The sequence below is a fragment of the Lynx canadensis genome, chromosome B2 (genome assembly GCF_007474595.2).
Source record: "Lynx canadensis isolate LIC74 chromosome B2, mLynCan4.pri.v2, whole genome shotgun sequence".
Taxonomy (NCBI): domain Eukaryota; kingdom Metazoa; phylum Chordata; class Mammalia; order Carnivora; family Felidae; genus Lynx; species Lynx canadensis.
The window spans coordinates 146,990,916-147,018,215 of NC_044307.1; the positions used below are offsets into that span (position 1 = coordinate 146,990,916).

Sequence of the window (27,300 nt, forward strand, 5' to 3'; positions counted from 1 at the left end):
ACAAATACACAGGCCCATGCACCCACACACACACATGCAAGTACACAGGCCTACGCACCTACACACACACACACACATGAAATACACAGGCCCGTGCACGTACGTACACACACACATGCAAATACACAGGCACGTGCATCTACACACACATGCAGGACTTCCATCCTGAGTGGGGGTGGGGTTTCTGGGGCTCTAATGCTGACAGTTCTTCATCTCCCCATCTCCCCATCTACCCATCTCCCCATCTCCCCACCTCCCCGTCTCCCCATCTCCCTCTCTCTACTGCCCCTTCCCTACTCCTTACCTTCCTTCTTCCTCTTGTTTCCCTACTCCAACCAAAAAGGCAATAGGAGGTCTAGTTCATATCACTAAATAGGTAAATATTTGAGCATACTTTTAACAATCACCATGTAATTGTAGTACAATGCGTCCAATGCTATCGTAGAAAAGCAAAGTGATAATGGTAACGATTAACATGCACCTGACACTGTTCTAGATGGTCTGCATGAATGAACTAATGTATTATTTACAGCAGACAGTTTAAGTATGTGCTATTATCATCCCCATTTTAACATCATTGAGGCGACTTGTCCAAGGACATGCAGGTACTTTAGTGGCAGAGGCAGGGAGAGGATTGGGATTTGGGCTCCAAAACCTACCCTCTTCACTGCCATCAGATGACTGTGGATAAACAGCCAAATGGAAATGTACTCCACGAAAGTAGGACATATTCAGCAAAGAGTGAGGTATTTGGTATAATTCGAACTTAGGTTGTGGGAGCAAAATGTCAGAACATTAAGCTGGAAAGGGAATTTGGGGACAGATTCTTTACCACGGCAAAAAGCTTGTGATATATCTGCATACACCTAGCAAAGGACATTGGGAAGACAAGTAACATAGAATAATTTTTTTAAAGAAGAGTCTGAAGACTGGACAAAACAGGAGAGAGATTGGTGTTGAGGGATCATCTGAGAATCTGCCCGTTGATTAATTCGTTCAACAAATACAAAGGGCCTATACACCGGGAATGAAGATGAAATGTTGCAGACTGGAAAAAAATGGGTCAATCATGGCATCCAGAGCTCACAATTTAGTGAGGGTGACAGAATGTAAGCAAATATATAAGCACAACAAATGTCCTCGTAGCGGCACCTGCAGAATACCATGGTTTCTTTCTCCCGAGAGAGAGTGAGGAGGCTTTCTGAGCTGGGTGCAAAGGTATGTCCCATGGAAACTGAAAATAGTTGAACACGATTAGGTTCCTTTAAGTGTGGCAGTAAAATAATGGATCCCATTTGCCTGATATACCCAAGTTCTTGATAAACATGAAATATTTTGCATATCAGGTACCTTAGTTGACCACGTATGTTTACAGTGACATGAGTATTCAGCAACCATCGCTTTAGAGTATTTGATTTACTCCCCAACCAAAAATAATCCATTCATTCAGCAGATTTTTAAGACTCAGAGGAAGCAGGTGACACCAGGTATCAGTGGAGAGCCAAACACAGTTCCTCCCTTCAGGGAACATACAAACATATCTTCGTAAACTTTGTTGCAGCTGAAACACGATGGCATCACATCATCTGCACAAGCGGCCATGTGAAATTAGTAACAGAAGTCAGTAAACACGAAGTCTAGAGAACCCAGGAGCAGAGAGAATAGGAGGTACAAAAACTTTAGAGATAGACCAGGACCACAAGGAAAATCCTAAACTGCAATGCTTCATCTTCTCTAGGGAAACCATCTTAGCAGACATGGAAAAGGCAGGGTTTATTTTAAGAAGAGAGATACTGCATCCCCAAATTGGGTAATGAGGAGAATGAGAATGACCCTTCCACTGTGGTTTTGAATTTTCTCTGTAACCCTCACCGACTTGAGGGAAATAGCCTTCATGCTGCGTGCCAAGAAGTTCTGTCTGTCTTATGATAAAGAAAGCATAGCAACATTTTAAAAACTCTGCTTTGATATCGTGATTTAAGATGATGCTTGTTTCCAGAATTACAGCCTGGCAGACAGATTGTATATTTTCCCACATGTCGTCGGTATACAACGCTAGAATGTCAAAATAACTTGATTTTTAAAATATCATGTTTTCTACAAAAGAAGTACACTTAGTGATGTGGCCCAAGGTTAAACTTGGAAGCAGAGATTCTATAAGACAGATGATAGTTTCTCATTAAAAAATTGGCAGAGGTTTTAGTTGATAAATGCAGTATCAATAATTTTACGGGCTGTTACTTAACAGGCCAATACGTACATTTTTTGTAATTTGAGAAACAATCTTATTGTCACGCTCAAATAGAATACATTTTACAAAGTACCGTGTTACTTTAATGAAGATGAGATCTTCAACATTTTATGTTTTTATCCCCTAGATTTATTGGTCTATCATGCAAACCCAGAAAGAGGGTGTCATTTTCTATAAAGATATTCTGACCTCCTTGAAAGTCCCCCGAATCACCGGCAGACGTTGATGCGTGCCCTGTTTTAACCTGTGAGCTCTCTGGGCTCCGTGTTCTGTGTCCTTCACAAATGACCTCTGTTCTTCAATCACTTTAGACAAAATGACAGCAGGACCAGGCTAGTTTAAGAAAATGTTGGCACAGCCAAAAGAAGATCCTTTTTCTCTCTACAAAGGGAACACATCAAAATGTAAAGACCGTGGTAAATATAGAGGAAGTTGACTGACAACTGCAGTTTGCAGAGAAGTAACTCAATAATGAAGACAAAAGAGAGCTCTTTGGTGGCTGTTTTATAGCCCACATCTATTGTTCCCTGTGTTACCCAGGCACTGTTCTCAGCTATTTAGATGCACTAGCTCACCGCATTCCCTAGGCAGTAGGCACGTTGTTGTCCTATTTTGCAGAGAAGGAAACTGAGGCCTAGAGGGACCGAGTAGCTTGGCCGCGTCCATCCACAAGTGAGGGAGGAGTGGGACTCTGGGGTCGGAACCCTTGGCCCTCCGTCCTCACTGAGAAGCCACAGCACATGTCAGCAACTTGCCTTACACGTCCTAACACAGGGTCGGGCTGGCCGGCGTGCCTTTTACTGCTTTGGTGGCATCTCTCCTGACACCTTTCGCCTTGGCTCCCTCCATCTGCGACTGCCTCCTCAGAATGCTCCAGGCACCCGAATTACCTCCCTTTCTTTGCATTTTACCAGTGACACGGTCCAATTCTTCCGGCACTTGGAGAGGAGCAATTCAGCTTTCCAATTTCAGTTTTACCACAGGATGTAAACAGCATGCAAAGCTGAAGCACACCAAAAGGTATTTTGTTTTTAAAAAGAAATTCAAGGGGCGCCTGGGTGGCGCAGTCGGTTAAGCGTCCAACTTCAGCCAGGTCACGATCTCGCGGTCCGGGAGTTCGAGCCCCGCGTCAGGCTCTGGGCTGATGGCTCGGAGCCTGGAGCCTGTTTCCGATTCTGTGTCTCCCTCTCTCCCTGCCCCTCCCCCGTTCATGCTCTGTCTCTCTCTGTCCCAAAAATAAATAAATGTTGAAAAAAAAATTAAAAAAAAAAAAGAAATTCAATCGAACTTTAACCGGTAAGTCTGTGGAGATATTTTTAACAGTAGGGTCTTCCCATGTCTCCTTGCCTGCTTCTGGCAGTGACGCGTGGAGCGAAGACCGGGTCACAGACCGTAAGCTTGGCCAGCCCATTCCTAGGCCTAGCAGGACACAAGCTTTTGGGAGGGAGGAACACAGTATTTCTGAGTGGTGAAGATAGTTCTCTCTTCATGCGATGGTTCAAATTCCTTTGTAAATATTTCTGGCCTACTGGGAAAAAACTGGTTTTATATTGCCGCAAAACAGCACCTGACTTGTGTTCCACGGTCGACGTTCCTGATTTCATATAGCTTGTCAGTTTTCATATTTCCAATAATTACCATTTGTTTCCCCTATGATGGGTTAGCAGGGCATTCAAGCCATGTTTTTCCTTAGAGCAAAGTTCATCAACACTGGTTGTCTTGCCTGATACTCTTAGCTCCCTGCCCACCAAGCCCTCTGCCTCTTCTGTTTTCCTAATGGGGGAGTCCTCACGGGCTCTCTCAAAGATCTCCTCAGTTCACGCTATTATAAGACCACGGCCTTTCTGAAATGACTCTGAAAATTGTCTCACCGGTACTACCCTATTTCCAAAACGCAAAATGTGCATCTTACATCTTTAGGCAGCTCCGTCCAGAAGTCTCCCAGCTTACATCTGAAACTGGACTTACGGCCCATAATTCAGCCCCTTCCCAATACCAATGCCATTTCACTTGCTTCCCATGTTGGAAACCAAGCCATTACATAGATTCCATCAAGTTCTTTATTCCCCCATGTCCATTAATCATCCAATCCTGTATCATCCAATCCTGTAAAGTATTCTGACATTCTTCTCCTTCTCCTGTCATTTTCAACCTACTTTCTAGGTCAACACCACAATTCAGGTCTGTTGGCTGGTGATTCTATGCAAAGACATGTACTCCTGTATTTTGATCTTTCTAAGTTATCCTGTACTACACAGTCTGGTTATACTCTGTTAACACACACACACGCACACGTGCACACACACACACAATGGATTAAAGACTTAAACATAAAACTTGAAACCATAAAACTCCTAGAAGAAAACATAGGGGGAAACCTTCTTAGCGTTGATCTTAACAGTGATTTCTTGGGTATGACACCAAAGCACAAATAGACAAATGGAACTACATCAAACCAAATAGCTTCTGCAGTGCAAAGGAAACAACAAAATAAAAAGCAATCTATGGAACAGGAGACAATATTTGCAAACCTATATCTGATAAGGGGTTAATATCCTAAATACGTGAGGAACTCCTATAACTCAACAGGAAAGAAACAAATAACCTGGGGCGCCTGGGTGGCTCAGTTGGTTGAGCATCTGACTTCGGCTCAGATTATGATCTTGCAGTTCATGAGTTCGAGCCCCACATCGGGCTCTGTGCTAATGGCTCAGAGCCTGGATCCTGCTTCTGATTCTGTGTCTCCCTCTCTCTCTGCCCCTCCCCCACTCATGCTCTGTCTCTCTCTGTCTCAGAAATAAATAAACATTAAAAAAAATAACCTGATTTAAAAATGGGCAAAAGACTTGAACAGACATTTCTCCAAAAAAGACCTACAATGATCAACAGGTATATGACAAGGTGCTCAACATCACTAATCAAATCCTCAGGGAAATGCAAATAAAAACCACAACAAGATAGACGACCTCACACCTGTTGGGACTGTTAGGCTAGCTATTACCAAAAGGTAACAAGTATTGGAGAGTATGTAGAGAAAAGGGAACCCTGTGTGCTCTTGACAACAATGTAAAATGGTGTCGCTGCTCTGAAAAACAATGTGGAGGGTTCTCAAAAAGTTAAAAGAGAGAAATCATACCATATGTGACAACATGGAGAAAACTTGGAGAATTATGCTAGGGAAATAAGCCAGACACCAAGGGACAAATACTGGATGATTCCATTTATAGGAGGAACCTAACAGAGTCCAACCCATAGAAGCAGAAAATAGAATGGTGGTCCCTAGGGAGTGGGAGGAAGAATTTATACCTGATGCGTATAAATTTTCAGTTATGCAAGATGAATAAGTGCTAGGCTGTTCTTTCTTAAATGGCATTTAATCATGTCAACCCCTTACTTGAAAACCATCTGTATTTTCCTTATGCCTGAAGTATTCAGTCCAGTCACAGTGGACGGCAGAAGGTGCCTTCCTGCCTCCCCAACATTATCCAAACTGAACTAAGCATTGTCTCTTGACGACATTGTGTCCAGTTCTCACCTGCATGTCTTTGCTCAGTATGCTCGCCCCTTCCCACCTTGCAAGGCTCATCAGGATCCACCTCTCCAGGGAAACTTTTCCTGTTTGCTCCAACCCATAATTATCTCCCGTTCCTCTGAGCCAGGGCATTTTCCTGTATACCCTTGGGATGTACTTCTCATGTGGCATTTAATCAAGTACTACTTGGAAATTTTACTTACTTTTTTTGTGAGGGTATTCTTCTTTTTAAGAGAATAGAGAAAGGAATTAACATCATTTGGCACATGCTATCTCATTTAATCCCTGTGATAACCCTGGGAATTAGCCATCTGTTTATAAAAAGTGAACTAAGGCCCAGAAAGGCACAGTAACTCTCCACTAATCACAGAGTTTGAAAGTGATGAGGTTCAGTACATGCAAGTGATGGGTTTGGACCTTGATCTGCCCAATTCCAAACACAAGCTGCTCTCTGTAAAGGCAGACTGTTACTAATTCATTTTCTCCACAAACTGCTAATATTAAAATGTGAATCCAATGGAGGAAGTCATATTTCTCATCTTTTTCCTACCCACTAATATCCCCATCTCTCCTTGACATTCGGCACAGCACTATAACTAGCGTAAGCTATTCACTATTATCTCTCACTTTAGTTTTTTAGGTGAAATTTGACTAAGAAATATAAGAACTTGTGTGTTTAAACCACTTTAATAAATTTATATCTAATCCCTGAAAAATACATGCATAGAAAAATTATATGCTGATAAAAGAGGCAGTCAGTACTGCCATCATAACAATTTCTTTCCTGAAATTGCTTCCTGACATTAACTTCACCTGAATTAATCCTTTCCAAACCTCCTTAATTCTGCCCATTTGGCTGAGTGTATTAAAGTTCACAGTACATTATCTAATTTTTATAAATTAATGCCATGTTTTGCAATTAGCACCGGTGGTAAAAGCCACAAGTGATCTGTTTCTAACTCTGTCCCAACTTCTAAAACTGCAGAACTTTCCAGGTCTATCATTCATTTCTTGCTTCTCAGTTTGATTAACACTTGTTATCCCCAAATATAAGTATCTCCTCTCTACCTGTGACAAAATTATACTATTTTTAGCATTATATAGAAATGTGATAAAGGAAAGAGAAACTCCGAAGATATGTATTAATTCATAGTTTGCTCCTTTTATGCCCTGTTGGTTTAAAAAACTATGCTATTGTTAAGTTTTTAAGGAAATTCCTTTAACTTTATGACAGGTGACCAAAGGTGGGAATGTTCAAAGCTATAGAACAAGGGATTATTTCTTCTTTATTTATTACACTTGAAAGTATCACTCATCGACAGCTGCAGTTAGGAACATACAGTTCCTGGATAATAAAGGTTAAGTGTGCATAAATTCGAGATCTGCTTACAACTGACCTTTAGCTGTCTTGTTAGCATTTTTGACAGAAACTTAAAATAAGGTTATTCCATAAAATAATTTGACTCTCCATTCTCAAGTCCAGATTTGTTACTCAGTAATTAATACTTTTCAGCTAGACAGAGCCTTCAGTATTGGTAGTAAAGCGACAAGCCATCAAGATGGTGAAAAAAGGTGAGCAGGTCAACGGGAAGAAGCACTGGGCTCCAATCCTCACTCTGCAACTGCTTGGAATGTAGTCCCAACGTGTCACCAAGACTCTCCAATCTTTATAGATTGAATTGGACAGGTGCTGGGGCACCTGGGTGGCTCAGTCGGTTGAGCATCCAACTTCAGCTGAGGTCATGATCTCACAGCTCATGGGGTCAAGCCCTATGTTGGGCTCTGTACTGACAGCTCAGAGCCTGGAGCCTGCTTCGGATTCTGTGTCCCAGTCTCTCTCTGCCACTCCCCCACTCATGTTCTGTCTGTCTGTCTCTCTCTCAAAAATAAATAAACATTAAAAAAATTTAAATTGGACAGACTCACCATCTTGATAAGTTTGAGTCCACCCATCCATGAGTATAGTCAATATACTCATTTGTTTCTAGAACACTGTACCATTCTTCCATTTGTGCTTATCAATAACCTTTCGTCATTGTCCCCATAAACGTCTTATGCATTGAGTGTTAGCTTTGTTACCAGTTATCTTTAAGGGTTTGTTTTGCTTTATTTCTTGCGATTGTGAATATTTTAAAAAATATTTTCTATGTAGTTTTTAGTGGCATATGGGAATGCTATTATTTTTAGTGTGCTGATCTTTTATGCAGCAATTTTTCTGAACTCTCTTCCTAATTAAACTTGTTTGTAGATTCTCTGGGCATTCTATGTACATAGTTAAATCATCCTCAAATGACAAGAGTTTTGTTTCTTCCTTGCCAATATTCATACATATTTTACATTCCTCCTTAGTTAGAACCTCCAGTACAATGTTGAGATGATAACGGTCTCCTTGTCTCCTTTGCATGGATTTCTCCATAATGAGAATGCTCCTAACATTTCACCGTAAAGTATGATAATTTGCTGTAGGTTTTTGCATTGAGTTTTTATTTTTTTAATGAATGATTTCATCAAATGCTTTGTGTGCATCTATGAAGATGATCTCATTTTTCCTCCTTTGATTTAAAACTTTAAACATGCTGTTGAAGTGTCCTGGTGTTTCTGCAGTACAGCCTACCTGCCACAGTTTTTGTGTTTTTTTTTTAATTTTTTAATGTTTATTTATTTCTGAGAGAGAGAGAGAGAGAGAGAGAGAGAGAGAGAGAGAACAAGCAGGGGAGGGGTAGGAAGAGAGGGAGACACAGAATCCGAAGCAGGCTCCAGGGTCTGAGCTGTCAGCACAGAGCCCGATGCAGGGCTCGAACTCACGGACCGCGAGATCACGACCTAAGCCAAAGTCAGACGCCTAACAGACCGAGGCACCCAGGAGCCCCTTACCTGGCCACGGTTTTTAACATGCCACTGCATTCAGTTTGCCTCGTGCTTTATTTCGATTCAGTGAGATTGGGCTGAGCGTAGTGACAAGCTTATGCTGGCCTCTGATAGTGAGTGTGTCGTTTCCTTCTTTTTCTGTTCTTAAAAAGTCTGTACAAATGGGGCATTTTTCTATTTTTTTAAGGTTAGATCATTTTATTGTGATTCAATTTTTAACATATTATTTCTGTAAGGATTTTCTCTTTGGTCTCTTAGTGATTTAAAAGTGTCTTTAAGGGGCCCCTTGGTGGCTCATTCGGTTAAGCGTCTGAGTTCAGCTCAGGTCATGATCTCACAGTTCGTGAGTTCGAGCCCCACATCAGTCTCTATGCTGACAGCTCAGAGCCTGGAGCTTGCTTCGGATTCTGTGTCTTGCTCGCTCTCTCTCTCTCTCTCTCTCTCTCTCTGCCCTGCTCACACACTCTCTCTCTCTGTCCCTCTCAAAAAATAAATAAACATGAAAACAATGTTTTAATAAAAGTGTTTTTAAATTTCCAAATATGTGGAGGTTAAAAGTTTGCCTATTGTTTACTTAGTTCAACATTTGTATTATTTAATTTTCTTCAAAAAAACGTGACACATATGACATAGATATTTTGGAATTTCTTGAAACTTACTTTGCATCTTACCACTGTTCAGTTTCCTAAACTGTCTCTAGGATGCTTGTAAAAAATATGTCTTATGTAATTATTCAATGCAAGGTTTTATAGAGTCCCATTAAGTAGACCTTATGTCTAAAATGTATCTAAATTTCATACTGAAAGGGAAACAAATAATAATAATTTAAAAACTCAGAAAACGAAAGCAATAATGGGGTGACTAGCTAACCGACCAGATACTAAAATCTGTTAAACCGTGTGATAATTAAATCAAAATAGTACTGGTTTATAAATAAGAAAGTCCTGTGAAACAAAATAGAAGTCAAGAAGTAGGGCTTTCTAATCAGTGAAAGATTATTTAATAAATACTTTGGCACAACAGGATAGCCACTTGGATAACAGTTACAGTTGGAAGAAAGTCTCCCACCTTACACCAAGAAAAGTTACAAATGGATTAAAGATTTCAATATAAAGAAATCATAAAAATACTAGAATAAACCATTATAAATTGTCTTTTCTAATTGTTTCTATTCTTTCTGTTACAAAATGGGGGAAAAAAGCTTTTTAATGATGAGTCAAAATTCAGAACCCCACAAAAGATTAATGAATTCTAAAACAAACAAGCAAAAGTCTTCATGGCAAAAAAAATTTTTTTGAAACTTCCATAACATACAAAAGTTATATCTCCACAACATTAAAGAACTTAAGAAACAGAGAGAGAAAGAAAGAGAGAGACAGAGAGAGAGAGAGAGAGAGAAAAGAAAGCAAATATCAGTGGTGGCAAAGGATGTGAAAAGACAACTCACAGGAAAGGGTGTACAAATGGCTTTCAAAAATATCTTTAAAAGGTGATTATTCTCACATTAAGAAAAATGGAACTTAAAGCATCACTGAAATATTGAAATTTACCTGTAATATTGTCAAAAATCCAAAACTTTGATAGCATTTTCTTTGGGTAAACAAAGGAAAAGCAGCTACTGTCATTTATTGTTGATGAAAATGTAATTTAGTACCAACCCATGAAGCACCATTTGGCAATTTCTATCAAAACTGCAGATATATACATCCTTTGAGAAAGCAATTTCCCTTCCAGGAATTTATCCTAGATCATACTTATAATTACCTTTTTTTTTTTTCACTTTTCTGTGCCATTATATTTTTTTAAATTTTTTTTTAATGTTTATTTTCTGAGAGAGACAGAATGCGAGGGGGAGAGGGGCAGAGAGAGAGGGAGACACAGAATCTGAAGCAGGCTCCAGGCTGTTAGCACAGAGCCCAATGTGGGGCTCGAACTCACAAACTGTGAGATCATGACCTGGGGTGAAGTCGGATGCTATACTGAATGAGTCACCCAGGTGCCTCGACAATCTTTTAATAAGAGAATTTAATCTATTTATACTTGTGATACTTACTTATATATTTGGATTCATCCTACATATTATGTCCTCTTCATGCATTTTCCTGGGGGCAGGGGGGATGTTTGACCAGCCTCCTGTTGGAGGACTCTGTCTTCTGTCGATAGAGCTTTCTTCATTCCGTCTACTACATTCTAGTCTCTTGAAAGTTAATTTCATTTCTATTCTTTCAGTGAGTACCCTTGCACTTTAATACACTTAATTAATCTTAAAGCTAACCAATAACCTTATTCCTCATCCTTATCAATGCAAGGAACTTACTTTGATTCAGATCACCTTATCATCGTCTCTACTTTTGCTTCTAGTATTGCGACCTCACTTTGTAACCTCACCACAATTGATGATTTTTTTTTTAATTTTTATAGTCAGTGCTTACTTGGTCTTATCCATTTGTTCAACAATTTACCATTATCTCTTGCATCTCATTTCTTTGTCTTGTGCTCAGCTTATTCTTTAGTACATTTTATCCTTCAGTCGGGATGATGATCTCTGGGTTCAAACAACAAACAAAGAAACAAAAATCTCCATCTTGGTCAAACCCATTTAGTTTGCCTTTATCTTGCATGCTGGTTTGGCTAAGTATGGCACTGAAGATTGTTTTTCAGTGTGTTGAGGGAGTTTTACCCTGTCTTGTGGCCTCTATTTTGTTAATGAGAAGTGTAATTTCAGGTGTAATTTTGATTGTTTATATGTAATCCGTCTTTTGCTTCAGATGCTTTTAAATGTTTTCCTTGACTTTGGAGGTTGATAGTTTTTCTGAAAAGTGTCCAGATTTGCACCTTCAGTCTGAAGGTGCGCATCTTTCTTCAATTACGGAAGATGCGCAGGCATGATTTCTCCAAATACTGCCTTTCCTGCCTCCCTGGAACCCCCCTGGGTCACGTGTGGGAGCATCCCAGATGGCGGACACCTGTGCTGCCTCTGCGTTGGCCTTCCAGGTTCTGTGACCCAGTCCTCTCCTTTTCTTTTCATCTGGGGTCAACCTGTTCACCAAAGACTGGATTCTTAAGTTAATGATGCTCTATATTCTTTAGGAATTTTATTTAGTTCTTTCCTAAAGAATGAAATATTCTATGTTTTAAGCATTTAAAAAAATTCTTTCCAGATTTATTCTGTAATTTCTAGTTGCTAGTTCCAGAGCTCATTCCCATGCTCACTGGTCTAGTTAGTCTTCCTTATGGTGGCTCCATCACCACGATGGTGGTAAGTGTTAGCGGGGTTGTATTTTCTGTGGCAGCCCTATGCACCTAGATGATGCAAGTATTAACACTTTGGCATTTGCTTTGTCTGGGCCCCAGAAGTTTCCTTCCCAGGGTTGAGGAACAATATTTTTTTCTTAATTCCTTGACTTTACATTTCTCTTTGGGTTTCTCTTTCTCAAAGGAGAGTTTTCCCATCAAGAGCTTTGTCACACATCAAGCTCTCTTTCTCTTTCTACAAACTTTCTTTCTGTTTCCACAAATATATGAGAGTCTTTCTGGCCCCCTTTTCACAGGGGCAGCCCTTCTAGGGTTCTACTTATATGCAGGAATCTCAGCTTATCCCTTCACTTACCAAATGGCCTATTATCCTGGACTCTGGAGACATTGAAACCTCAGTCCCAGGCTTCCCATCTGGTCTATATCCGATATTCTCTCAAGCCACACAGCATTACCTCTGTGACTCTGGGTTTTGTCTTTAAGTCTAGCATCTGAGGATTTCCTGACATCGACTTTCCATTGAACACACTTTGGTGTTTTTCAGACTTTAAGGATCCACGTTAAGCTTGTCTTCTAGCCTGTGTGAGGTGTCCTTCTTTTTGACACTTGACATACAGCATTTTTCATGCTAAGAAATCTTATTTTTGCATCAAAAAATTCATGTATCTGTACATAATTTTAACTGCATATTCAATATCACTGAAAAAGTTTAAAATGATATTCTTTCGGTTATTCATCATAGTCACATCCACATGCATTTGAAAAATAAAAGTACATCCATGTTTGGAATATGTTACATACACTGTCCAAAAGACAGTGTGCAATGCCCATGTAATTTGTGAGACCTCTTTCAATAACTCAACAACCTCTTCAAGGAAGAAGAGTGGAGCTGAAGCTTGATTTTAGAAATCCTATAATAAGTCCAAATGAAATCATAATATATTAATAGATGATTATACTATTAGATAATTAGATAACCTAAACTATTTTAGATTAGTTTGTGATTTTTAAGCAAGATCCTCGGTTCTGATTATAGGAGTTGTAATAGCAGATATTTCCAATTATATTTCCTTTGGTAATTGAAGCAAAGATATGAAAAGTGTAAGAATAAGTTTCTAATTTGAGGTTTATAATGAAAATCATTAACCTCATCGTGTTTCTGACCTTTCAGTATAGCATTACTACCTTACACATTTGTTACGGGGATAAAAAGTTATATATGATGGGCCAGGTAAAGTTGGAATTTTATTGCTTTTGACCAAAGGTCACTGCGAGATTTAGAGATAACTTGTGAGTACTGTGTGATCTTTAAAAAGTTATGAAACATAAATTTTAAAGAGAGAGAGATTCTGTGAGTAAAACTAATTGATGTTCCTGGAGTGAATGTCCCAAGTAATCATCGATCAGTATATTACCATGTAATTTTACCTGATGTATCTAAAATGGCCCTTGTTCTGTGATGGACTTCAGACAAATTTCTTTTAATTCTGGATTTCTTGCATAAATGTTGAAGAAAGCTTCCAAAAGTTTATAAGTTTGAAAACTAGTATTTTTATAGTAGTACTAAAGAACTATAAAGTGTAATATGTCATTAAAACTAATTAGCCTTAGACCAAAATTACTTATGATATAACTAAAGAAAAGGTTTGTTTCTAAATAAACAGTAAATAAATAACCTTTTGTAATCTAAATGAACAAAAGAAACCATCGATTGAAAAGAATCCTAAGGGATAGTAGTCACCATGTCCTCATTTATCTTTTCTTTAAATTTTGGTTTTCATCTTGAATTATTCTCAACATCCATATTTTTTAAAAAAGAATTTGTATTATTATTACCAATATATTAATTATGGACATACATTAATATGTTCGTTTTGATGATACTGTGAAAAACAAAACTTTTCCTTCTGAAGTTTTAAAAATAAATGGAATAGCAAATTAATCCCTAAATGATTTCTAATGAGGCTAAATAGAAACACCAAGAAGCAAACCATCGTGATTGTCTATTAAAACACTCATAAAATTCCTGAAATGTAAATAATCATTGCAATCCCAATGGAGGAAACATAGCATTTTATTTGTAGAATACATAACATTGTAGAAAATTTAAATCTATAGAAACCTACAGGCCCCATCATGCTACAAGGCCAGTGATCAACACCAGGCCCTCTGTGCACTTTGCTATGGTCCTCAGTCTTGGCTCTAGAGATGGCCATTCACCATCTGGCCATTGTTCCCTTAACTGAGTATCCTCTCAAAGAGTTAGCACAGAGGACAGATTCAAAAGGTCAGAATTGAAATTCAACACGTGCTTCTTGAGTATTCACCTGTTATGTGCCTTTCAAACACCCTTTCGGGCAATGACAGAACTTAAACAACAGAACTTAAAAAACTGCAATGAGTACATGATAAAGTGTACCTAGCAAATCAAACAGGGTTGGTCGGCAGTGATAAGAGGGTCTTACTGAACTGAAATCTAGATACGAGGAGTTGCCAACACCCCAGAGGTCTGGAGAGAAGGGGAGCAGAGCTTTCAAAGATAGTGTCTAAGGAGGAACAAGCGAGGCTAGTCTGGTCAGGGAACAAAAGGCACCAGTGGTTCCAGAGAATAGTGTTGCAGAAGGATGGTATGATGCAACAGGACCTGGGGACGGATCAGGGAGGCCCTGTTGAAACTTGAGTCAGGAGCAACCACAGATCAGGACCCAAGAGTATGGAGAATGGAAACGGGAAGGCAAAAGTAGAGATAAGGACATTATTGGTTGCAGTAAGCTGATGGCTTAGACTAAGCAGGATGTATGCAAAATGGCGGGAAAGGAAATGCAATCAGAATTTGCTTGGAGATGTAATCAATTGGAAAGTGATGGACTGAACACCTGACTTGAAGGAAGGAAATCAAGGACGGCCCCTAATGCTGGGGGTGTGGGGTCAGGAGGCCCAGGACCAAGTGTGTCACATAATGAGAACAGAAAAGAGACTTGAGGATTAGACAAAGTGAAGGTCACTGGCGACCTGGGAAGATGCACCTGCAGTGGAATGAATGGTAGACAGGTGGGCTGAAGAGAGAACAGGAGTGAGGAAGCATAGACAACTTTACCATGGACAAATGAAAACAATGCGTAGCTGGCAGGAGCTCTACAAAAAAAGAAAAGTACATCAAAGAGAAGTCAGATATATTTTTAAACAAAACACACATGATATCTCCTGATTGTAAATGGAACGTCAGAGGATTTACCAAGGCCTAGGCCACATTCTTCACCCAAAACAATATTATAATAAAAAGAGGAACCCTAGAAGATATTCAAGTAGTAAAAAAGTTATGTACAAGAAAAGTCGCCCTATAACAAACAGAGAAATAATCTATACTATTTCAAGTAGTTTGTGACCTCAAAATATACTGACAAGTTGTTATTCCATTAAGGCAACAGATCTACAATGATATCAGATATACCAAATAATTGTCAAATGGGTCAGAAGAACTCATGGGAAAAGGATTTCTGGTAGAAATGAATGGCTATGGTCAGTGAGCTTGTAGTTAGAGATCTAGAGGTAATCTTTTCTTTCTCAACTTCTCTCCCTCAGTCTTCCATTCAATTTTGCTGCCCCTCAATTGCTGCTGCTTTTTTTTTCTCTCTCTCTCCTTTATTCTTTCTTCCATTGCTTCTCTTTCCTTCTTTTCAAAACATCTGAGAATAAGAATAGTGTGTGCTCAATATTTATTAAGACATATTGTGAAATGGGAAGGAAGGAAAAAAAAGAAATACAGCTTTAAGCTACTCAGAAAAGATACTGTGAAAACATAATGCCAGGGGAAGGAAGGAAGGAAGGAAGGAAGGAAGGAAGGAAGGAAGGAAGGAGGGAGGGAGGGAGGGAGGGAGGGAGGGAGGGAGGAAGGAAGGAAGGAAGGAAGGAAGGAAGGAAGGAAGGGGAAAAAGAAACAGTAGACAAACCATGGCGATATTAGTTATGGCGATATTAGTGTTTGAGTAGACTGAGACAGCCTGCATTAGTAATGATAAAGGGGATGGAGACATGAGGATAAATGGAATGGTCACCAGGAGATTATAATTATGCCTAACAACAGAGTCTAAGAAGTAGTGTTATGTCCTGCAGCCAGAGAGTCTGGGTTCAGATCCCAGCAACCTCTCTTACTAGCTGCAGACCTTAGGCAAGTTATTGAACCTCTTAGTGCCTCAGTTCTCCATATTGAACATTGAGATACTGATAATTGTTACCTCTTAGAGTTGTTATAAGGATCAAATGAACTGATGTTGTTGATGTTGTTGGTATCGTGGCCCCAAACAATACAAAGAAACATAGCAACAGAATTCCAAGGGGGAAAAATGGCATGTCAGCAATCTTAGTAGGAGATTTTTTTTTTTATTTTTTTTTCAACGTTTATTTATTTTTGAGACAGAGAGAGACAGAGCATGAACAGGGGAGGGGCAGAGACAGAGGGAGACACAGAATCTGAAACAGGCTCCAGGCTCTGAGCGGTCAGCACAGAGCCCGACGCGGGGCTCGAACTCATGGACCGTGAGATCATGACCTGAGCCGAAGTCCCAAAGTCGGACGCTTAACCGACCAAGCCACCCAGGCGCCCCAGTAGGAGATTTTTAATTTGCTTCTCTAAGTGATGAAAGTTTGTTTTAAAATGTTAGAGAAACACATGAGATAGCCACAATAAAATATTTAAACAGGGTGTCTTATCTTTCACATCATTACAGAAAAAAGTGAGAAAAAAATCTACATTTTAATAAAGCTGCAAAAGAGAAAGGGAAAGTAGATGTAAAACAACAACCAGGGACCAAAAAGGAAGATGACAGAAATAAAACTAGACATAGCGATAAATGTGAATGGCTTAATGTATTAAAATAAATAAAAAGCCTTAGATAACGTTAAAGTACAAAATTTAATAATTTGCTATTTACAGGAGACATATGTACATGTGACAACGAGCTAAAAGAAAGAGAATTAGAAAAACATCAACAATATAGAAAAAATATAGTACAGATAACATATTATTAAGAAGTTAGGCTACAATGTAAAATTGTAGATAATAACATTGTACCTTTTAGAGGCTGAATGGTGTAGCAGTATTTTTTTAATTGTACAAAATAGTGTTCTAAAATGTCTTCAAATACACAAAAACCCTTGAGAAGATTGGCGTTAGATATATGTTCCACAAAATTTTAGTGTGAATAAAGTAAATGTGATGAATATACAAGGAATATAAAATAAAATTGATGTCTGTATAAACCTCCCTGTGGGATTCATTTTCCAAGGTCAATTCCGAGAGAACAGCTACACATTTAACTCCTAACCCCCTATTTCCCCAGTTGGCTGGGTGGTCCATGAGCAGACTGGAGACAAACCTCCCACTTGGGAAACTGCAGGACATTTGATTCACCGAGACCTACCGTAGACACTTGGAAATGTGGTGGGAGGGTTACCAGTTACTCATACCCACGGACAGGCAGGTGTGTGGCTGGAGACTCCAGAGAGCTGGGAGAGAGCTGGAGGGTATAAAAACCTCCTCATGGAAAAGGCGGTTGCTCTAAGGTCTTGATGAGCTCCTCATTTGATTATAAGGTGATCCTTGGAAGCTGCGTGCATTCGTAAGGACTTGAAGACACGGCAAGTGTGCGCCTCTTACTGGAAATGCCGCACCCTTTGCTCTGTAAAGCAGTCTGAGTCTGCTGGCTTCTTTCCATCCATGATATCACCATCACTTCTGTCACCTTGCAGGTAGCAAGCCAGGTCATGGATACTGCAGACAGGGAAGGGCCTGGGCTAGAACAAATTCCCTGCAGCTCCCAACACATCATATCTTTTCTCAACCCCAGAATTTTTGTTTCTATCCCCCGTTGGTGCTGCATATTACTGCAAAGATCGGGACAAGGAGGCACAGAGGCATCATTGAGGGTGAAAAATGTAGCAATGGAAAAAGTGATACATCTCTGTTCCCAGATGAGGCAGGTGAGAGAGACTGCGGTATTTTGATTTTGAGCTGTCTTGATAGGACCAAGATTCCACTTGTCATGCAGGTTCCAGGGAACATTCTCGCAATCATATTTGATTCCTCATTCGCATACTTGCCAGGTCCCGAAAAGACACATTTCACAAGAATGTATTAATGTGCAGTCCCTATTAGGTTCTTGTTACAAATTCAGATGCTAATCTCTTTTCAACGTTTTTTTTTTTCATTTTATTTTCACATATATGTTTCAACATACACACGATAGACTCCTTGAATCCTTTTCAGTATTGCATTTGTGCCAAAGAGTGAAATATTAACGAAGATCCCCAAAACAAATACTAAAATGCTCCCAGTGTCGATCATTATTGTTTTAATCTCTTGAAATTGAAAGGGCGGTGATTGTAACCCCATTGCTAGTAGAATAAAGACATGATGATGTACTTCAGGTTGTGAGACGAGTTGCTTTGTAAAATGTTCCCAAAGTCCTGGAGAATGTGCTTCCCCTGAGTTGGTTGACAGCTTCATCGCTGGTCCGGCCACGCTTCGCCCCAGTGTTGTCTTCACATGGCATTTCTTCTCTCTCCTTTCAGGTGGAAATTGAGAAGCTGGATTACCATCATTATTTGCCTCTGTTTTTTGAGGGGCTCTGTGAAATGACATTTCCCTACGAGTTTTTTGCCCGGCAAGGAATCCACGACATGCTGGAACACGGGGGGAACAAGATTCTTCCTGTCATTCCACAGCTCATTATCCCGATAAAAAGTAAGTGAACAGGTGAAAAAGCATCATTCAGCTTATAAGGTGCCGCTTTTTGACAACTTGCTAATTAAACAATAAAACACAACAGGCTGACGTTTTCTCCAGGTTTTGCGGGAATTTTATAAATTGACTTACAGGGCCAGACATCCCAAATCTACTATGTCCCATCATTGATCCTGCACCGAAGACTAACCACATAAATAAATTGCATGGGGTTTATGCCAACTTAAGCTGCTCCCCAGTAATGACACAAGCATTAAGATTAATTTACACATGCAGAAGTCAAGTGTGTGTCTTTGTATTAAATGCTACCACTGACTTCCAAGTTCTTTTAAAATGACATCCCTAATTTTTAAATTACAATATAAACCCAATCATGTTTAGTATCTTTTAGGTAGTAGGATTCGTAATTTTAAGGGAAAAAAGTCTGGAATGGAGAATTACTATTACTAAATATTTGAAATTTTTTATCTGTAATATAGGGAAACTCTAGAGTAACCCTGTCATTGATGTCATCTTTGTTTATAGAATGAAATGCTTTCTTTCTATGGCCACATTCTTCAGATATGAGTCCCTTTGGACGAGCTGGCTGAAGAAAACCCTCTCCCAAAGCGTTTCTAAGATTTGCACTCATGGGATAGCCTGTAATGGCTCCCAAACAAGGCCCAAGTTGTCCTCATGTTGCTTCACAGCTGCTGTTGGCCCTTATAATAGAGCCATCGTATTGGGATGAGACTCCAGGAGGGGACGGCCAGCCTCTCAAGTCTGAATGGCCAGGTCTGGGCCACCATCCACCATCATGCCCCGGTTGTGCGTGCACCGGTTGCCCATCTACACTGCTGCTGCTGATAGAAAGCAGAGGGGTGGTGCTGAGCACCTCCTGGACAGGGATATCCCACCGTTTCCCAGCCACAACTGCCCTAGGCAGCTCTGCCTTGTTCCCTAGTCCAGGATGAGGGACTTCCTGGGACGATTGACAGGTCACCTGCTTAGTCTCCTAGCCTCTGGGGGAACCCCACCCTCACTGTCTCATAGGTGCCCTTGTCATGTGCTTTGACCAAAACAAGAACTAAATGGTTCAACATTGGGTCATGTCCCACAGCCTGGCTCATGGAATCTTATCCATGGTGACCTTTTTATTGATTTGAATTAGGCCTCATTAGAATTCCAGGTTTGGGGCAGTCCTGTTGTCACTGTTGAAAGTGAACCAACCCTGAAACTTCCTCTCATGTTTTTGAAATTTTTTTTTTTTTTGTCAGAGATCTGTAACTGACCACTCCAGATCTCCACCAAGACACAGAAGTAAAACCAGGTGAAAGGACAGGTGACCTGTTGTGAAAAGTAACATGTAGAGAGAAACCACACTTTAAAACCATTTTCCTTTCCCTTTGTGCATCAGCGGAGTGAAAGGCTGATCTTTGAAGTCCTTCAGGAAGGATATATAACACTGAGTTACAGTAAAACCTTTTCCAAATGTGATTTATTCTAACAGCTCACAATTTTTGAACATGTTAAATTCTAGCTGAAATGCTACATTTTCTAAAGAATGATGCACAAGTTTTATTGACAAATAGAAAGGCCCAGAACATTCTCCCCAGAACCTATCTTTATAGTACACGATCCTTCACCTCCTGCCCCCAGCAGAATACCAGCAACATCTGGAAGTCTGTTCTTTTCTTTAAAAGAAATTGATCTTATTAGAACCACTGTCTTCTCAGGACTTTTTTGCTCATATCTCCTTTAAAAACACTGATGGGCAGAAAGAGGGTTTCTAAGTAATATTTTGATATACTGTTTACGATTAAAACATACCAAAGCAGAGCATTGCAGACCAAGGTGAATTGATTTTCAGTTTTGTTTGATCTGTATTTTAGAGATGTTTAAACGAGTTAGGAGAGAAGTGATGTGTTCTAAGGACAAAATTCACAGTATGCACATCCTAGAGGTAATTTTCTCACAAGTGAAAACATTATTAAGAACTCAGTAAACGTGTTTTGTCAGGTAAAATTAACTATATATGAATTTGGTAATTCAAGGTTCTAGAGGCAATGAAAATTTATTCTGGTAGATATCGTTGCTTTTCTTCCTGGGCTTCTGCTATTATATACTGATCCTGAATCTACCTTGGCTTACTTCTCCATCTGTTTACATCACTGAAAGCCAATTTTTTCCCCCTCGGGAAGGAATACTGATTATGTAAGATCATGCACAGTTCCATCACAGTGTGAAAAATATCACGTGCAAAAAACTAAATCTTTCAGGTGAATTCTAGAATGAGGCTAACTGATCTAGAAGCAGGCTGATACACATAATTGGCATAGCACGTTAATAGGGGTGTGTGCCTTACTTTCAAGCTGTAATATTAGAATGATTTTGGCTCTCTCCAGGGGCAAAAATTAATGTCACCATCACCAGCTGGCAGTTTTTGAATAGTTTTTCTTGAATTCTAACTAATACCTCTAGTAGTAAAGCAAAATATAAAAACTCCCAGCAAGGGTAAGAAGGGGAATGGGCTTCCTATCTACTTCTAGAATCTGGGGGTGATTTCAGTTAATTACAAGGCTCGTCACACCAATACAAAAAAAAATTAGACACATTCAATGACTCTAGACTTTCTAATGTGAAAACAGGTAAGAAGACCCTTTTCTTTCTCATTCTATCTTTTGTTCCAGACCCCAAGTGGGGTCATTCAGTAATAACCAGAAGAGCACACACCTCATTCCATTTATGCTGCTTTACAGTTGTTCCCCTTACCTCCCACTTTTTGGGTTATTCTAGGTCAGAAACTCCAAGAAAGTACCAGTATAAAGTAGTCAGGGTTGGCAAGGGAGCACTGATTGCTGAGAGCAACCAGAAAACTTTGTAGTCTAGGATGAGATGAACTCTCTCAGCAACCTGAACCATGGGCTGTAGATTTCCATTTGCTCCATCCAGTTAGGAAAACATAAATCCATCAAAATACAGCAGAACAATTCCAGGGAGGAACCTCTAGAAACTCTGCATATTAAACTCAGAAGGGGATTCCACTGGTGTCCAGGAGGATGAAGAGGTGCCGAGAGCCACCACAAATGCTGATTGTTGGAATCTCTCTCTTCAGTAGAAGCAAGAACAATAACAATAACACCGCCACATGGGGCCATTCATAAAACGCTGCTTCACACAAGAAGGAAATATCTGGAACAGTGACAGAAAAAGAATACCTCAGTGACATTTAGTGTAGAATCCAGAAGAAGCCTGTAGAAAGTTGTATGACATCCTCAGGATGCAGGAAGATGTGGCCTCTAGGAGACAGAGGCGGAAACCCACAAGAGGAGACAAGACTGAAATGAAAATAAACCAATGCTGAGCGAGACAGGGAGACTAAAGATGACAGAGCACAAAAGACTCTGAGTCAAGACTCAGACTCAGACAAAGACTCTTTAGTCAAGAGACTAAAGGTCACATCTGCACAGCGGCATCGGGAATGATCATCATCTGCGCAACACCAAATTGTCAATGGAGGCCACCACCTTAGGACGCTCTCTCAGAAAAGACAAGATAAAATAAGGTGAGAAAGAATATAAAATGGAGAACAGAGACATAAACAGGAGCTAACAGTTCTAGGGAGTCCCAAGAGGAAACATCAAAACAATGGGAATAGAAATGATAATGGCAAAGGTGATTGAAAGACATTTTTTTCTGAGATAGAAAATACCCCTTATTTTGCAGGTAGAAAAAGCTCGTTGCAGTCTAAAGACAATGAATAAAGAGAGACCTGTATCTAGGCACATTTAGTCAAAAAGCTTAGATTATAACATAAAGAAAAGCCCTTCAAACATTTAGACAGGCTACACAACAAAGAAATAAAAATAACCGGGGCTAAGAATTTTTCCAACATTAATCTGAGACAACAATGAGAATCAGAAGAGAAACACCTTGAGTACATTTCATCCAGTTCACATGAGCAAAAGACATGATGTATATAACAAACTGCATGAACATTTGAGGGGAAAAAGACTTATAAGCATAATGTCCACTTGCCTGTCATACAAGAAGTTACTGACAATATGCTTTCACTCTCAGAAAGTAAAGCAAAGTTAAGAACCCCAAAATGAGGATGTCATAGTGTGAATTAAGAGCCACTGAATCTCAAGTTCAGTTTATTTTTTTTTTAAATTTTTTTAACGTTTATTTATTTTTGAGACAGAGACAAAGCATGAATGGGGAAGGGGCAGAGAGAGAGGGAGACACAGAATTGGAAGCAGGCTCCAGGCTCCGAGCCATCAGCCCAGAGCCCGACGCGGGCTCGAACTCACGGACCGCGAGATCGTGACCTGAGCTGAAGTCGGACGCTTAACCGACTGAGCCACCCAGGTGCCCCTCAAGTTCAGTTTAAATAGTTGATGGAAAAGAATTTGAAAACTGCATGAAATCTCAAGTAATCATTTTGGAGTTAATGTGTATAAAAGTCCAGGAAACTTGGGTCTAAGCCTTCAAAATCAATGGGAAAGATGGAAGTGGTCAAAACAGAACATACATATTAAAATGACAAACACTGAGTAGAGAGCAAGGAAGTGCCATGAGTCAAAGGCACAAAATAAGGTGAAAAACATGAAGTCAAATATATTAGCTGTGACAATTGACTTTGCAATTGGTTTGTGGTGAATAAACCTAATATAAACTTTCTCTGTGTATATAAAACTAAATAATACTTAAAGAGTTTAAAAATAACTGGTGCAGCCACTCTGGGAAACAGTATGAAGTTTCCTCAAAAAATTAAAAGTAGAACTACCCTACGACCCAGCAATTGCACTATTAGGTATTTATTCACGGGATACAGGTATGCTGATTCGAAGTGACACATGTACCCCAATGTTTATAGCAGCACTATCAACAATAGCCAGAGTATGGACAGAGCCCAAATGTCCATCGATGGATGAATGGATAAATAAGATGTGGTATATATATGTAAATATATATATATATTACTCGGCAATCAAAAAGAATGAAATCTTGCCTTTTGCAACTACATGGATGGAACCAGAGGGTATTATGCTAAGCGAAATTAGTCAGAGAAGGACAAATATCATATGACTTCACTCATATGAGGACTTTAAGGGAAGGGAAGCAAAAATAATATAAAAACAGAGAGGAGGACAAAAACTTAAAAGAGACTCTTAAATATGGAGAACAAACAGAGGGCTGCTGGAGGGGTTGTGGGAGGGGGGATGGGCTAAGTGGGTAAGGGGCACTAAGGAATCTACTCCTGAAATCATTGTTGCACTATATGCTAACTAACTTGGATGTAAATTTAAAAAATAAATTACATAATTTTTAAAAATTAAAAATACATAAAAATAAAATATATATTGGGACAAATAGGGAAAACAGAAAGGAAGAGCAGTTATTTTAATTGTAGAAAAGTAGAATTTAATATAAAAAAGTTTCACGTGTATAAAGAGGATCAGTTTATATTGATAAAAATGTTCTAGGTAAAGATGTAATTAGCATGAGCCTTGGTTCTTGGAAGGCCATGGCATCATGTTAAAAAAAAAAAACAAAAAACAAAAAAAAACAGCTACCTAAATTTCCCTCTGGAAGAAGAGTAAACCTCTTGACTGAGAGACAATATGATACTGGTCCTCCACTGTCTGACCTTCAGCTCTAAGATTTGTGATCTTGCCAATCCAAGGGGACAGCCTGCCTCTAGAGCACCATGTCCCCAACCTCAGCATGCATAGGAATCACCTGCAGACCCGGTGAAATGCAGGTTCCACACAGCAGCTGTGAGATGGATCGGAGAACTGGGTTTCTAACAAGCCCCCAGTGTCTGCTGCTGCTGCAGGGTCAGGGCAAAGCTGACCAGGGCCAAGATTATGCTTGACACACTAGATCCTCCCAGAAGATGCCGGGAATGAGAACAAGGTAAGGGATGAGTTGGTGGAAACAGATGAATGATCATTTCCTATCTTACATTTAGGAAATTGAGAGATGTTGCTTCATTCATGCTATGAATAATTTAAAAAATATGACTTCAAGCTTTTAGGCCTTAAAAGGAATCATTAGTGGGCTAAAATAGGTGGTTATCATATGAAGTACCAGAGAAAGAAAAATGAAAAGTGAAGCTAAGGCAATAACTTAAAAAAAGCCAAGGTAGCATGTAAAAAATGAAAAAAGTGGGATGACAAAAGGAAACCCAAATAGTCTGTTATGACTACAGATAAATGAGAGAAATAGTTACTAATCACAAAAAAAAAAAAATATGTCTTGGTCTGGGAACTTCCTTGAGAGATTGTCCCCACTGTCTGATTGTTCCCAACCATACGATTTTAGTGGGACTGCCAGTTACCAAGTAAGATTACAAGCTAGCTCTCACAACAAAAGCCAAATAAATACAATGAAAAGGCAACCTCCCAAATGAAAGAAAATATTTGCAAATCATGTATCTGATAAGCGGTTAATATCCAAAATATATAAAGAACTCATACAACTCAATAACAAAAAAACAGATCCAATTTTGAAAAATGGCCAGAGGATTTGAATAGACATTTTTCCAAAGAAGACATACAGATGGCCAACAGGCACATGAAAAGATGCTCAACATCACTTAACATCAGGGAAATACAAATCAAAACCACAATGAGCTGTCACCTCACATCTGTTAGAATGACGGCTATCAAAAAGACAAGAGACAACAGGTGTTGGCGAGGATATGGAGAAAAGCACAACCCTCTTGCACTGTTAGTGGGAATATAAAATGGTGCCGCCACTGTGGAAAACAGTATGGAGGTTCCTCAAAAAATGTAAAAAAGAGGGGCGCCTGGGTGGCGCAGTCGGTTAAGCGTCCGACTTCAGCCAGGTCACGATCTCGCGGTCCGTGAGTTTGAGCCCCGCGTCAGGCTCTGGGCTGATGGCTCGGAGCCTGGAGCCTGTTTCCGATTCTGTGTCTCCCTCTCTCTCTGCCCCTCCCCCGTTCATGCTCTGTCTCTCTCTGTCCCAAAAATAAATAAACGTTGAAAAAAAAAATTTAAAAAAAAAATGCTTTAAAAAAAATGTAAAAAAGAACTAACATATGATCTCACAATTCTACTTATGTGTATTTATCCAAAGAAACAAAAACACTAACTCAAAAAGGTATGTGTACCTCCATGTTCACTGCGGCATTATTTACAATGGCCAGATATGGAAACAACCTAAGTGCCCGTTGATAGGTAAACAGATAAAGAAACTGTGGTATATATATTATGGGATGTTACTCAGCCATAAAAAAATGAGGACATCTTACAATTTTTGGACGACGTGGGTGGACCTCAAGGGCATTACGCTGCATGAAACAAGTCAGAGAAATACAAACACCATATGATCTCCCTTATATGTGATCTCAAGAAACTAAAACAAAACAAAATGAAAAACAAGTTCATAGATACAAAGAACAGATTGGTGGTTGCCAGAGGTTGGGTGTTGGGGGTGGGAGAAATGGGTGAAAGTGGTCAAAAGGTACACACTTCCAGTCGTAAAACAAAGAAGTCATGGGGGATGTTATGTACAGCATGGTGACTGTAGTTAACAATATTGTGTTGGTATTTAGAAGTTGCTAAGACAGTAGGTATTAAAAGCACTCATCACAGGAAAACAATGTTTGTAACTATATGTGGTGACGTGTTAATTAGGCTTGTTGTAGGGATCATTTTGCAATTTATATAATCACCAAATCATTACACTGTACACCTGAAACGAACATTGTATGTCAATTATATCCCAATTTCTAAACATTTAACTCTCTTCCACAAGCTTATCTTCTTCCCCCCACCATCTTTATGATACAGTCATGTCACTATTTTGGTCATATCCATAATCAGCTCTTACACTACTGTGATCACACCAGTCTTGTTTGTCGCGAATCACACATCTACGGTTACATTTCTTTCTTTAGACAACCTGTCTCAGCATTGATCATTGTCTTTCCTGTGGTTTGCTTGATTTGTATATACTTACTATTTTTTTTCAAATGCTTCAAGATCTAGCAAATGAATGTTGTTTTCCAAATGTTCAGAACATCAGGTAACCCATCAATTTTACTTTTTCTGGAGACTTTGGTCCTTCCACCCTCCATCTTTCTGCTCCAATCTGGTGACCTCAGACATTGTTACTCCTCTCTCAAGTTTACCCTCTTTTTCCCTAGCTGTGTGTCTTGTTTTCCTCATCATTTTTATAGTGCACACGTTCCAGTAGTTTCCTGGAAGTGTATGAAAGGTGTAGTTTTAGTCCTTAATATCTGGAAATCCTTCCATCACACTTGATTATTAGTTTGGCTATGTTGAAAATAATGTCCATTCAGAATTTTGAGGTCACGTCTCTGTTGCCTCCCAAGTTCTTACCTTGCTTTGAACATCTTGATGCCATTGGGGTTTTCAGCCATTTGCCTGTGGCCTCTATCTCCCAATCTCTGAAAGCTTTCTGGATACTCTCCACATGGTGATGTCAAATTTCATGTTGATATGCATTCATGCAGCTATGTGTTCATTCATTGTCCTGGGAAATTTCAATTTAGAGTCATAGGTCTTTCAACACTAGAAACTTTTGACTCCCCCAAAACTTAACTATTAATAGTCTATGGTTGCCTGGGAGCCTTAGTGATAGCATAAACAGGTGATTAACACATATTTTATATGCTAT

General features: G+C 39.5%; 1 protein-coding gene across 1 annotated transcript in view; it reads left to right on the forward strand.

Moving 5' to 3' along the window:
* The window catches only part of PACRG (parkin coregulated), a 503,647-nt gene that overhangs the window by 255,635 nt on the left and 220,712 nt on the right, over positions 1-27,300 (forward strand). Inside the window, exon 3 of the mRNA XM_030316749.1 lies at positions 18,477-18,648. Coding sequence (XP_030172609.1) covers positions 18,477-18,648 — 172 coding nt within the window. The remainder of the gene's footprint in view (positions 1-18,476; positions 18,649-27,300) is intronic.